This window comes from Propithecus coquereli, unplaced genomic scaffold (assembly GCF_000956105.1).
Source record: "Propithecus coquereli isolate 6110/MARCELLA unplaced genomic scaffold, Pcoq_1.0 Scaffold381, whole genome shotgun sequence".
In the NCBI taxonomy this organism is placed as follows: domain Eukaryota; kingdom Metazoa; phylum Chordata; class Mammalia; order Primates; family Indriidae; genus Propithecus; species Propithecus coquereli.
The window spans coordinates 1,561,496-1,575,454 of NW_012149519.1; the positions used below are offsets into that span (position 1 = coordinate 1,561,496).

Consider the following 13,959-nt stretch of genomic DNA (forward strand, 5'->3'; position numbering starts at 1 on the left):
GTTAAACCTTATAAACCGGTAATAAAATAAGATTTAATTTTAAAGGTGAACTAAATTTTGATGTTTTGCAACTAACTTAAAAAAGCAACGCTAGAAGAGAAAGAAAAAGTGAAGCGTACATTGAAAAAATTAAGGTCTTTCATCTAGCTAAAATTTTTCACCTAGGTAATTAAAATTTTTGAGATATGCCGAGCAGTTTTTATTTCTTGTACTTGGTTGCGAGAAATCAACTATAACAAACACATTCTCACATCAACAGCATATTAATACTTTTGTAAGTGTACACTAAAAGAGCCCTGCTGGGAATTATTCATTGATGGTGGATTTAGGAAACAAAACACTTGCATCTCCAGAGATTCAGCTGAACCGTTAGGCCTCCATACCCTCTGGATTTTTCTGAAATTAGGTAATTAGTGAAATGGACTACCTAATGCTTCACGTAAAAACAGCTATCTCCTTTTTGCTAGTATTGAAAATGAAATTATATTCTCTTTTTTCTGAAAATTGATAATGTAATAAATTATGACTTTCCTTTAAATGACAAATTCTTAAAGAGTAGTGACTCTCTGTTCTACATCCTAAATGCATTTTATGCATATATAGCTGTGGTTTCCTTGCTTGTTTTTTTACATGTTCCAGAGTGTAGAAACATTCACTTGAGTGATAGTTAACCATCACAGTTGGTCAGAGTTGATTGCAGTTATAGAAACAGAACCTTTATCTTTTTAGTTTTAACTTTTGTCTTTTCAAAATCCATCCGCATTACGTTGTGTAATTAATAGAAGTTTACAGATCCATTGCTTCCTTTCATCATTGAAGCATATCGTTAGAAACCATTTTTCGGTCTCCTCCAGTTTACAGAAAATTGGATTTAATCTGATGGTCAAAAATATGGTAGTATTCCTATACCATTTGCAGGCCCAAGGATTGTGTCTAGGTAGAATTTGCTAAGTACGTCCCTGAGAACTAAACGATGTTTGAAGCTAGTGATAGAAATGAAAGTCTCTGCATTCAGTGTAAATTTTAAGGATTTTGGCTGGAAATTAGAAAAGGAAAAGGTAACCGCTATACTCGCTTCTCTATAATGGCATTTACACCAGTGTTGATCTGGTAGAGCAGGTTGAGAAAACATCCTGGGATGTAATTTTCTCAGGAGTAGCACCAACTGATACAGGCATTTATTGTTGGTACAAAACACAAAAGTCATCTACTTTTGGTGTCTTTCAATTCCCATTTCAAAATTGTTTACCCTATTTAAGTCCCTATTAGAAGCGTATGGAAAATGAGCCTAATCAAAGAAGCAAACACAATTATTGAAAGGGAAGCAGAAAAATATTCCAGGAGCAGATAAAATGTTCATTTCATTTGGTGTTTCACTGTATCGGAGACCTCAGTAATGGCATGATGATATTTTTCTGAGGCTGACTGGAACTCCACCAGATGCTTCTCATAACTTTTGATGGCTGCTTGAAGCTGCGTTTTTTCTACTGCTCCCAGGATGGCACGGAAGATCATATCTATGCCAAGGCCAAGAACAGCAACTCCAATACTACCAAGGAGAGAAGTACCAATTTGAGCTAACACAGTGACTAACTTGTTAATTATACCACTTGTGACATTTGAGCCTACAAGTTTAACAGCCACTGCGCTGGCTGCAGATGTAGCTTCTCCTAGGATGGCTGAGATCACCTTTTGTACTATCGCAATTTTCTCTGTTTCCCTTTCCTTAATATCCTGAAGTTTTCTATAAAGCGTTGGTTCTAGTTTGTCTTTTAGTGCTTCATCAACCTTCTGCAATTCCTTTTGGATTTCCGTAATGGCTTGGATGATGATATCGCAGTTTTCTTTGATGGTCCCATCTCTTTTCATCTCAATGGGGGTGAGCCTGCACCCCAAGTGCATATTTAGAACCCCCGTCAACTTATTGGTGGCATGGAAGCTGTCAGATAAGCAGTCAAGGAGCTGCTGGTGAAGACGGTTAACTTCCTGCCGTCTCTTTGGGTTGTCTGGGTAGAGGAAGTCACTCTGAGCCATATTTCAAATATGATCTCTGAAAAATAAAATAGTAATTCTTCACTTAAAGTCTTGAAAAATATCCGCTAACTGTGTAGATCTGACTCGAAAATCTTTTGCTTTCATACATAGCAAAGTAGCAATATGCTATTTAGGGAATTCCTCAGAAAACTCACCAGGTTCTTTCTTTCTTTATTTTTATTTTTTGTAGAGACAGGATCTTGCCATGTTACCCAAGCTGCTCTTGAACTCCTGGGCTCAAGCAGTCCTCCTACCTCTGCCTCCCAAAGTGCTGGGATTACAGGCGTGAGCCACCAAGCCTGCCCAGAATAAATTTCCATTGTTTTTTCCTTTTTTTTTCCGAGACAGGGCCACCCAGGCTGGAATGCAGTGGCATGATCGTAGCTCACTGCAGCCTCAAACTCCTGGGCTCAAGCGATCCTCCCACATCAGCCTTCTGAGTAGCTAGGATTACATGCATGAGCCATCTCGTACTTCTCCAGTTCTTTAAAACAATTATTTTTACTAAACTTGGAGTCAGTGTATGGAAAATGTGGGTAACAATATAATCTATTGATGCATAAGTTATTAGATTTTTTGGTGGTGGGAAATCTTAGGAAATATTCATATTTATCAGCATCTGGTTATTAATAAATAAACATGATTATTTCCAGGTGATATTTAATAACTTTTGTTTGAAACAGACCCCAATTTGAAATGTTAGCTCTTGATTACCAATGCTCCTTAATTTCCCCAACTCCTGGTCACCACATTGAATACACCTGCCACACTGACTTATCTAACATATGGAGTTAAATGAGTAGTCAGGGATAGAAGAGTATTAAAATCTCTGAATTTGCAGGGCTATTTTTTGTGTTTATATACTTGGTTATCTTAATCTAAAATATTCAAATGACTATCTCTTTACAGGCGAATTATTTATTTTCTAAACGTGAGGGATATCCAAAGCAACACACATATAATATTAGAATCTTTTAAAACAATTTCTCCTGATAAGGGAATATATTCAAGACTCTTTGCATAAAATTTCATTTGGGAAGAATATGGGCACTGTACAGGGGACAGTGGTTAGGACTATCTCTGTGACTCTCCATTTGCACAGCTGATAAGTTATTTAGAATGGTCTATATTGTGCTAGAGTTAGTGTCAGGAAGAAAATAACACCATTTGATTATATGAAAATATTAATAAGTAGTGAGAATACACCATAAATTGAATGAAATAAACCTGATAGGAGACTTCCTGTGTTTGTACTTCTGGCCGACAGTATCATTTAGAGAAAAAAGAAAGTCATGCTCTTCAGAGTTTATTTAAGTGAAAAATCTAAATTTGAGCCCAGTAAGAACAATATGTTACTCAATATGCATACCTGGAGATGACTTCCTGTGTGCCTGGCAGTTTATTTTTCTATTCAAGTCTTGGGAGAAAAGAAAGAAAAAATGGAGTCCTCTATCTATGCCCATGATGGATCTGGAGCATTATTTTTCTGAGTCATCAACATCTTGATTAATTTGGGTCCTATGTCTTCTAGCACCATGGTTCTTAGTCTGGATATGGGGAATCTCAGAAGTGTGGGATGAGGGAATGATGATGTTTTTTTCTCAAGAAAGTAAACATGAAAATAACATATCCCCCAAGTCATACAGATATAATTTGGAAATGGAAAATTTTTGTAAAATAGATTAGGAATATAAATAACCATTTATGTTGTTTGATTTAGAAAAATGCACTGAAAACTCCTGATAGAATAAACTACCATGGTCAGAAATTTCTTTTTGATTTGAATCCAGAGCATGTGCGCGCGCGCGCGCGGACACACACACACACACACACACACACACACACAGACACGTGTGACAGACACAAATTCCCACAAAATGATACTTAGAAAATTTTCTACTCCAATTCCATTTAAGGAAATTGCTCACTGAGGATCTATGAAATATTCCACGAACTCACTAATGGGTTGCAAACTGCAGTTTGATAAACACAAACTTGGACTTTGGATTTTCTTTTTTCTTCTAGGAATTTTTCATTAAACATTTGTCTTTTCTTTGGCTCCTGGTTTTTGGATCTTTCAGAAACTCCAGTTTCTGACTTTGAATTCAGAAGATAATCAACTATATCCCTATTCAGATATTTAAGCGAGAGGCCTCTTTCTTATCCTGAAAAAATGGAAAAAATCTCTAGCAGTTATCATACGACATTATATGAGGGCATAGTTTCCAGAAAAGGTGTGAGGTTGTATCTACCTTAAGATAAAGAAATGGAAAAATGAACCTTCCTCCTGGATGGAAAGTTGAATGCTTCTAAGTGGTCAGCTCCTTTTCTGTTAACTCATTGTTTTATCACATCTTCACAGATTAATCATAAAATGTATCTGAAAGACCAAGCAGGTGAGACTACTTATTTTTTCAGGGAAAGGAGTGATGGGACTCCCTCCCATATTAAAACACCATAAAAACACAATATTAAAAAGTATTGCACAGTGCAAGAGTAGATGGATTCATGGGAAAAATTAGTCCCTAAAGCAGACGCTTTTATCTGTTTAATAATAAAAAATGTAGAATCTCACATCAATAATAATTGAAATTATTACTCCATAAACGGTCCTGGCATAATGGGCTAGTCTTTGGAATTAAAAGTTAATAAAAAATGTATTAGTGTAACATATGTAAAAAATCAAATAGTAAATTAGAAGAAAACAATTTCCAAATGTCTGTATGAAGGAGGATTTTATAAGCCTAAAACCAATGGACAAAAAGTTACATGCAAAAATTTAAGTAATAAAGATGGCAATGTAGAAAGAACTGAAAGCAAGCTGGGAAAAATTTCTAAAGAGTATTATTATTAATAAGAAAAAGAGTAATAATCTAATACCTAAATAAGGAAACAACCCTGAAGCAGACAGTAAGAAAAGAAATAGTAGCTAATAAAATGGTGGGAAAAGTTCAGTCTTACCAGAAATCAAAGAAAGCTCTAGAATGTTTTCAACTACAAAAGTGACATTTCCACCCGACTTTAAATACTCATGCCCTTGCTCTTGTACTCTTACACACTTCTTTGTAGGAGAAGACATCAGTCTATGATTTTGTTCCGATAACAAGTTTGAGTAAGAGACATCATAATGTGCTCAGAATTATTTTTCCCTTTTAATGAAAAGGGATTTTCTTTTTCTGAGTCAGGCTTACTTTCCTAGTTTTATCCCTTGGCGGGGGGGATGGGGAAGGTTCCTTATGCAAACAGATCTTCAGCAAGCAGCCCTGCCATCATACCTGCTCAGGTATGTCTGAGCTCCAGTACTGAATACAGTTCAAGGTTATTTCCACCCCCAAAAGGAGATAAGAAGTACTGGAGAATTTGGAAGAGGAGAGGTGAGGACTGAGGGTACCATTGAATTGTGAAGTTTGAAAAGCCTGGTGAAGAAAGCAAGTATTAATCCAGTAACAATTTATCTAATAGGGCAGTACTTCACTTTGTGTAAGGTTGTAAGCTAGCACCACTCTGTAAAGCATATAGAGATGAAAAAGGCATAGTCCCTGCTTTTTTGGAATTTCTAATTTAGCTAGGGAGTTAAGACAGATGTATAACTATCATGTTGAGTTGAAAGTAATATGTCATTCAAAATTATAGGTACAGTTGGTATTTGATTCATGCAAATTCAAATTTTAAACAATCCACACTTTAATATATATCGACACTGTGGCCATATGGAGGCATTTGATCATCCAGAGAAGGTTAATAATTTGTTCCCTTTCAAATTGATACTCTTAAATATGTGCTTGATAATAAGGAGAGGTTAAACACCACATGAACCATAGTTGGCAGTGTGCAGTATTTCCACTATTGCCCTTAACAATCAGAGTGATTACTCCACTCAGCAAAACAAAGGCCCTGCAGCTCATCAGAGTCTCCTTTCTTAAAGATCATAGTTGTTACTCAGGCATGCTTCGAGTGATATCTTACAAGCAATATATACATATCTATACCGTCTCTGAGAGGAGTTCTGCGTCATATACATTTTACCGTATTATTTCATTTTCAGTGATGACCTGGAGACGTTTATAGAATGTGGCACCAGCAAGGAGCTAAGTAGTAGATTTAATCTTGCTCTGATTAATTACACCTTCTTGTATGGCCAATTTGAACTTTTACATAGTTTGACTTATCGCATTATGATGCTCCCGGTTAGTGAAAAGTTCTATTTAAGGAGTTACCATCTGCTTCTGTACAGAGTTTGTGCTATTTACTTGCATGTTTTATTGTAGTGGTCCATTAAGCAGGTTCTGAAGAGCCCTGGAGGAGCCCGGTGGGGAATTTCTAGCCAGCAGGTGGAGCTCCTGAGCCCTGGGAGTCCTGGTCCCCCCAAGCCTTTGCGGGAGGAGTAGTGCTTTCTCTGGTTCTACATGTATGGGCTCTGGGTGGGTATAATTTTGTTTGATGAGAGAGTTCTGTTGCTAAAACAAAGTTTAGAAATATATGACTTGTTATTTCATAAAAATGACAAGAAAAATAAACCTGGAAGTGCCACTACCAGTGATCAGCCCATCATAGGAAATTCAAATGGAAACCATGATGAGCTTGAGATGGATGTTTATTGAACCTAACCTCGTCAATTTTCCTGAACTGAGAATAAACATTCAAGATTAAAGTGCATACAAGATATGGTAGAAATATATTGATGATTGTATTTAAAAGTTAATGTTTATTTAGAGATATTATACAGCTGTTTCAGTTTTTCTAGGAAAGGAACCATCTTACAAAATGAAAATGGATTGTCATATATTCAAACAAAACTTTTCAGGATACTTTAATGAATAACAGTGGTGCAAGTGCTATAGAAATTTAAAGAGAAACTAATATCAAGGTGATTAGAAAAAGCTTCATGGAGAAAGCAACATGATTTATGCTTTGATATATGTTAGAATTATAACATGGAGAAACTAAAAGTGAAAGGGTTGATAAAACAAAGTATTTTAAATATAAAGTCATTATCACTAATACATAAAGTTATTAAAATAGAGGAAGAAAACATCCATAAGCCTACTATCTCAATTATTTTTGTTTTTATTATTTCTTTCCAAAATTTTTTATATGCATAAGTATCTTTACAAAGTTGTAATAATAGTGTCAATAAAATTCATCTTACATTAATTCACTTAACACTTTGTCTTATTTGTAGTTTTATAAGTATTTTATTGGTTACATAAACTATTCCACATCTTTACCATGATTTAGTAAGTCCCTAATTGTTTCATTATCACAATGTTCTAATGAGCATTTTGATATAGACAAATTTTTTTCCCCCTTCATCATCTGGATTAATAGTTAGAAGAATTATATAACTAAAGGTAATTAAATATTTTATTACTTTTGATATATATTGAAAACTGCATTCTAAATGCTTTTACCCTGCCACCCAAAATACATTTTCATAGCAGAATACTGGGTATCTTTCAAAGTCAAACATGGTCCTATTTAAATATTGTTGATTTGGGGAGCATAAGGTTAAGTTTTCAAAAAGAAGAGCTCTTAGTTCTTGTCTTTTTAGAAATACATACTGAAAATGTTAAAAATGAAATGATATGGCCTCTCAGATTTGCTTCCAAATAATCTGAAAGGAATAGCAGGGTGGGGTTATGGGGGAAATAAGATTAGCCTTGTTTTGATAATTTTTAAAACTGGATTATGTATGGGTACATAGGAATTTATTATATTACTGTCTCCACTTCTGTGTATGTTTGAACTTTTCTCATAACCACAAAAATAAAAAAAGAAAGAAAAAATAAAAACATGACCCTGTCTGAATCTCTGGTGTTTGGTCATTGGTGCTGTCTGAGGCTTTACATTTCTTCCTGCTATCACTTTTCCTCACTGTCCAAATTGGGTCCTGCTGTCACGCAGCTTATTTGGGGGTATGGAAAATAGGGTGTAGGTAAAGGCGGAAACCTCTCAGGAGAAAAATAACAGCTAACAGCTGCTAACCAGTTCTGAGCCTTCTTTAATTCAAATCAAAACCATGGCCTTTAATTTAGAAAAAAGTTGATCATGATGTGATGATACGTTTCCTGATGTCAATTCTTTTAAAGAATACTTCTTTAAAGTATTTGAGAAAACATTTGAGAAAGCATTTGAGAAAACAAATAGACAATGTTCCTTGCTCTCAAGAAAATAATTATTTGGAGACACGCAGCAAGTGCCCAGTGGTTTTTTAATATGATATAACTTAGAAGGAGTATAAGCAATATACATTAACTAGTGTTAGACTGCATATTCATTCTCTCACAGATAGATACTGAGTGCCTAAATCAACGTTAACAACATAGAAGGAAACGTTACCATCCATATAAATAACACATTCATACGGGTATCATGTTATCCTTAATTCTTTCTAAAATTGATGTTTTTACTGCTTCCCTTCCCCTCTGATTTAATCAGACCTACAAGTTGTTAATTTTCTTTCCTCCTTGGTGTCTTCAGAGAAACAATCACAAGGAACATGACATGGAATCCTCTTATAACAAAACTGTTTTGTTACTTTATTTATGGCTAGGATTTGAGACACATGGTATTTCAAATTCCCTTATTTATTAAGAAACAGAGCATAATATTAATACTAACGGAAATATCCATATTGCTTACCTTGTTGTGTTTGTGAGTTCCGTAGTCCCAGCAGTTGTTTTGGAGTATTGTTGAAGTGCTTTTTCATCTGGTTTTATCTGGATATTTCGATGGAATGTGATGACTTACAGGCTTTGCTGGTCTCTGCTGGGTCCCTCTGCCTGTCTGTTTTATAGGTTATTTCTCCATGGCTTAGTCCTCAGAATTCTTGTATTTCCTATATTAATATAAACTTAGTACATAGGTTTGAGTAATACAATTTGAAAGACTAATAAAGTGATAAAACATATTTTTAATTTCCTGTTCTCGAATGAACTTTTTATTGCTGAAAAGTGCTATACAACTGAACTAATTCAATTCAGTAGAGAAGATGACTCTTGGATTGCAGCTCTCATTTTGGGATTTCATCTTGTCAACTATTCCAAATATTAAGTTTCCTTTAGCTTCTGTTGCATTTGTACCTCTAACTGTTGCTAATTGCTTTGTTTAGGTTCTCAAGAGATATAAATCCAGATATTTGCAGCCAAATGTTTTATTCTATTTTTTGCTCTTCTTTTCAGCTGGGAGCTCTACTCTTTATCATTACCTCCCTCTTATGTTAGTGAATTGTCTTGACAACATAAAAACCTTAAAGACCAACTTGACTCCTTTCCCTTAAAGCTTAGATCAGAATCTTCCATGCTGCTTCCTCTGGATTCTGTCCTAATCGCCATCAATTCCTTGACAGCAAAGACACCTCAGAAGCAGGGGCATCACTCAGCCTCAGTATGACTTAGTGGAAAGACCACAGGCTTTAGAATAAGACAGTCCTGGTTTTGTGTACCCAAAGTGCCACTGACTAGTCATGTAACCCTGGAAAAGTCACCTAACTTAAGTTTTTCCATTAGTGTAATGTAAGTGTTAATTCATAACTTGTGGATTGTCATAAAGGTTAAATGAGATAGTGCACATAAAGCACTTGGCATTCTGGCTGATGTGTGGCGACATCTTATGAAATGGTAGCTATTCTTCTTATACTAACAGCAGTATCTCCTGGTGTGGGTGAGGGGGCCGTGGGTCGGTAGAGGATACAGGACCAAGATGCCAGACAGGTGACTTGTAAAATCTAAAGGTGCTGCCCTATGGTTTCAAAGAAGGGCTAAATGGGGTAATTTTTTGCTTTTGTCCCAGTGGCTCATTTTGCCTTTGATGTATCCTAGGGCCCCACCGTGTAGGGATGTGTGGCCAGTGTATCTGAACTAGGTATAGATGAAACATTGGATTTCAACAGATGTGTGGGGGTCGGGTAATGGAGGAGATAATCCAGACGGAAGGAACACTGAGAGCAAAACAGCTCAACAAGAAGTTGTAGAGCATTTTCAGGGAGCAAAGTTAATCCACTGTGCTGCTGATACAGGGTATGTATGAGAGCAGTTAAGGGAAGGTAAATAGTGGAAAATTGAGAGCAGTTTGTAGATGGCCTTAAATGCCATGTTAAGAAATTGTATTTTATTCTGTAGGTAATATTGAACCATTGACTTTTTTTTTATATGGGGTAATATTCATAGATTTGGATTTCAAGAAGGTCACTTTATATAAACTAGATTAGTGAGTATGGAGAATAAAGCATAGATCACCAATCCAATGTCCACAATAGCTAGATAAGAGATGTCAGTCCCCCTATCTTAAAACAGTTGTATTTCATTTCTGAAGAGAGTATTGTTAAGGAGTACTATTTAACCCACTTGTTCCTAACGTGGTGTTTGTTTCTCTTCTGTTGCTACCCTTCTTAACATTTACTGACTACTCAGCTGCTCCTTTCTCTCCCACCACATAACTGGACTGGCCATAATTGAGGTATGAACAGAAACAACGCAAAAAAGCTGGGCACATTGGGCTAGTCCCCTTTCCAGAATTATCAGAGAAAAACTAGAAATAGTATTGACTTTATAATAAGCCTCTTCAATATAAAGATAACCAACTTGAACTCCTTAAATCCTCCTTGACTAAAGTCAATATTGACGTCAAATCAATAGTCGGGACTGAACCTTAAGCAGGAGGCAAATTTTCCTAGAGTAGGTTTTGGAGTCAGGGTGGTGGCAGGGAATCAGGAAGGCTGATTTGACAAGTTTGACTGCTGGGTTGAGGGTGGCGGTGAATGAGTGAAAGGTCAATGATGTATCCAAATTTATCTGCATTCAGCTTCTCTCTTGATGGTTTCACGTAGAATGCTTTCCTTCCCCCTTTATTCTAAAGCTCATTCCTTCTTTTCCTGAAAAGCTCTACTCAACAAACCATATATTGCATGGCTCTTTCCAAGAATAATCTGCCTGGTTCAGTTAAAATTGTTTCAACAACTCACAAGCACTTATGAATATTGTATTAAAAAAAATCAAACAAACCTAAAAACAAATCAACTTTTTGACCCTATAGTATCCCTTTTCTCTCCTCTTCACAGTCAGACTTCCCAACTGGGTAGTGGGCAGGCACTGTCTTGACTTCATTGTCTTCATTAATTTTTCAATATTTGTTACCTAGCTTCTATACATATTCTCATCTCTTGCAAAATTGCTCCGTAGCATCACCAATGGCATTGTAATGACTAAACTTAATAACTAACATACGGCATTCATCTTATTTGCAGCATTTGCAATTGTTGGCCAGTTCTTACTTTAAACCACCTTCTCTTAGAGATGTGTGATTCTGTTGGGTCCCCTGTCTTATCAAACATTCCTTCAATTTCTATATGGGCTCTTCTTCATTCATATGCTTGCTAAATATTGATGTTTTCTTGGGTTCCATGTTTAGCTCTCTTTTTACTCAATATATTCTTCCTGGGCAATTTCATTCAATTTCATGGTTCTCTTACCACTTGGTTGTTGATGTATCCCAAATATATAGCTGCTATTCAATAATTTTTCCTGTACTCGAAGTACCTATCTCTAACCAGCCTTCTAGACATCTCTGTGTGGATGGCTTATAGTACCTGAAAAAGTTATGAATAAGATGTATTTCATTATCTTGAGTTGTCAATCCACTCTTCCACCACGTCTTATTTTTTCCAAACCGAGTTGTCACATACACTTGTAAGAAATATGACAGAGAGATTTCTTGTATACTTTCCCCAGATTCTCCTAATGGTAATATCTTGCAAATAACACTCCCAGAATATTGACTTTGACATAATCCACTAATCTATTCAGATTTATTCAGATTTACTTATACTCATTTATGTTTATATTAAATTCTACACAATTTTGTCACCTGTGTAAGTTTATGTTTCCACCCACATAGTCAAGTTACTGAACATTATAACATTCAAGGATCCCTGGCCACAAGTCTTTTGTCAGAAGTGTGTTTTGCAGTGTTTTCTCCCAGGGTATGGGTTGGCTTATGGTTCTTCGTAGGGCATCTTTGTAGAGCAAATATTTTTAATTTTGGTGGAATCCAACTTATCATTTTTTTAAAGGGATGTGCATTTGGTGTCATATCAAATAAATAATTGGCTAACCATAAGTTATAAACTTTTCTCTTGTATTTTATTCTAAGAGTTTTAAGGTTTTATATTTTTATATTTATGTCTATGTTCCATTTTGAGTTAATTTTTATATATAATATAACATAAATCAAGATTCATATTTTTGCATATGGAGATCCAGTTGTTCCAGTACCATTTGTAGAAAAAAACTTAAACTTTCTCTATTAAGTTGCCTTTATATCTTTGTCAAAAATGAATTGACCACATTTGTGGGTATATTTCTAGACTTTCCATTCTGTTATGTTGGTCTACACATCACCAATACATACACTGTCTTGACTACTATACTTTTATAGTATATCTTAATATTAGTGTGAGTCCTTCAATTTTGTTCCTTTTAAAAATTTTGTCTGTTCTTGTTCCTTTACATTTTCATGTATATTTTAGGATTTGCTTTTCTGTATCTATAAACAAACTTGATGGTATTTTGATTGTGATTGCATTAACTCTATGGATTAATTTAGGGACAATTGATGTCTTAATTACATAGAGTCTTCCAATTTATGGACAGGGTTTGAATTGACGTCTTTATTATACAAAGTCTTAATCCATGGGCAGGGGTTTTCTCCATTTATTTAAGTTTTCTTTGATTTTTTTTTCTTAGTTCAGAATTTCATATATTTTTATATCTTAGTGTACAATTATGCACATTTTTTAGCTTTGTTCGTAAGTATTTCATTGAGAGGATGTTATAAACGATACTTCTAAAATTATTGGTTTCCTATTGTCCATTCCTAGTGAATAGAAATATAATGGATATTTGTATATTGATCTTCTATCTGATAAATTTACTTATAGCTCATTTGGACTACTGTTTTGCTTTGCAGTGCTGAAACTGCTTTGCTGGAGAAATGTCTTCAGAATCAGAACAGGATAAAGAGAGGCTGGTTCAAGCTGCCAAAATGTTCTTCTTTCACATAAAAGATCTTACTTCCTTCACAAACACACTGACCGAATTGTTTAACCACAACATGAATACTCAGATCCTCTCGATGGCCGTGAAAGAAAATACTAACATTAAGGATTTCTTTGAACAAATGCTCAGAATTTTTAAGGAGATGCAATCTGTAGTGAATGAAAAGTACAACAAAATGCAAAAGGAGTCTTTATGTTCCAAGTTTGCAACAGCTATGTGCTCTATGGTTGAGAAGAGTACCAATGTAAAGGAGTTGCAAGAGTCAGCTAAAGAAGTATTCAAAAGCGTCCATACACCAGTCATTGTCTCTGTGCTGCATAATGGTAACATCCTTGGAAGTTTGGAATCTTCTCTTTCACTCTTGATGCAATTCCCCATTATGAATCTTCAATTAAGTGACTTCTATAGGGAAGACAACAAAGAACAATCAGAAGTTACCACATCTGAAAAAAACACGAGTCCAGGTCCTTCCAAAACCACTATGGTAGACATCTTGAAAAAGTTGCAGGATGCGCTAAAAGCCAAGACTGCCAACAATCCCACAGAGTCAGCAGCAGATTTACTGGAAAAAATTGTCAAGGATATGGGACCAATCTTAGAGATCCTCCAAAAAGCCATCAAGAGTATAGAAACTGATATTTCTATGTTTAAGAAGGTCAATGACAAGTAGAGGTGGAATATTCATTTCTGTCAGAAAATAAATTCAAATCCCGTGATTTTTCATAGTGCTTTCTAAGATCTTTTGAAGCCAGATATGTGGTATGTTAGAGATAAGTGCATAAAAATCATCTGGCAAACAATTTACCTATAGTTTTGCTTTATTAAAATAAAAAGAAATGATCAAAGAAAGTCTGCTTGAAATGGCAATTCC

At 35.3% G+C, this 13,959-nt stretch overlaps 2 protein-coding genes across 2 annotated transcripts; one reads left to right on the forward strand and one right to left on the reverse strand.

Annotated features, from left to right (window-relative positions):
• Positions 1-1,048: 1,048 nt before the first annotated feature.
• On the reverse strand, positions 1,049-8,764 carry SMCO3 (single-pass membrane protein with coiled-coil domains 3). The gene is made up of 2 exons (XM_012652171.1): positions 8,677-8,764; positions 1,049-2,050 (listed from the first exon to the last, which is right to left on the reverse strand). The coding sequence occupies exon 2, from the start codon at positions 2,032-2,034 to the stop codon at positions 1,357-1,359; it is 678 nt and encodes a 225-aa protein (XP_012507625.1). The 5' UTR covers positions 2,035-2,050; positions 8,677-8,764; the 3' UTR covers positions 1,049-1,356.
• A 4,238-nt stretch (positions 8,765-13,002) lies between these two features.
• LOC105816689 (chromosome unknown open reading frame, human C12orf60) lies at positions 13,003-13,758 on the forward strand. The gene has a single exon (XM_012652172.1). The coding sequence runs from the start codon at positions 13,024-13,026 to the stop codon at positions 13,756-13,758; it is 735 nt and encodes a 244-aa protein (XP_012507626.1). The 5' UTR covers positions 13,003-13,023.
• Positions 13,759-13,959: the final 201 nt, after the last annotated feature.

What these genes read in the sequence shown, in the direction of transcription:
- SMCO3 (XM_012652171.1), bottom strand. Translation starts at nt 2,034, where the DNA reads ATGGCTCAGAGTGACTTCCTCTACCCAGACAACCCAAAGAGACGGCAG.
- LOC105816689 (XM_012652172.1), top strand. Translation starts at nt 13,024, where the DNA reads ATGTCTTCAGAATCAGAACAGGATAAAGAGAGGCTGGTTCAAGCTGCC.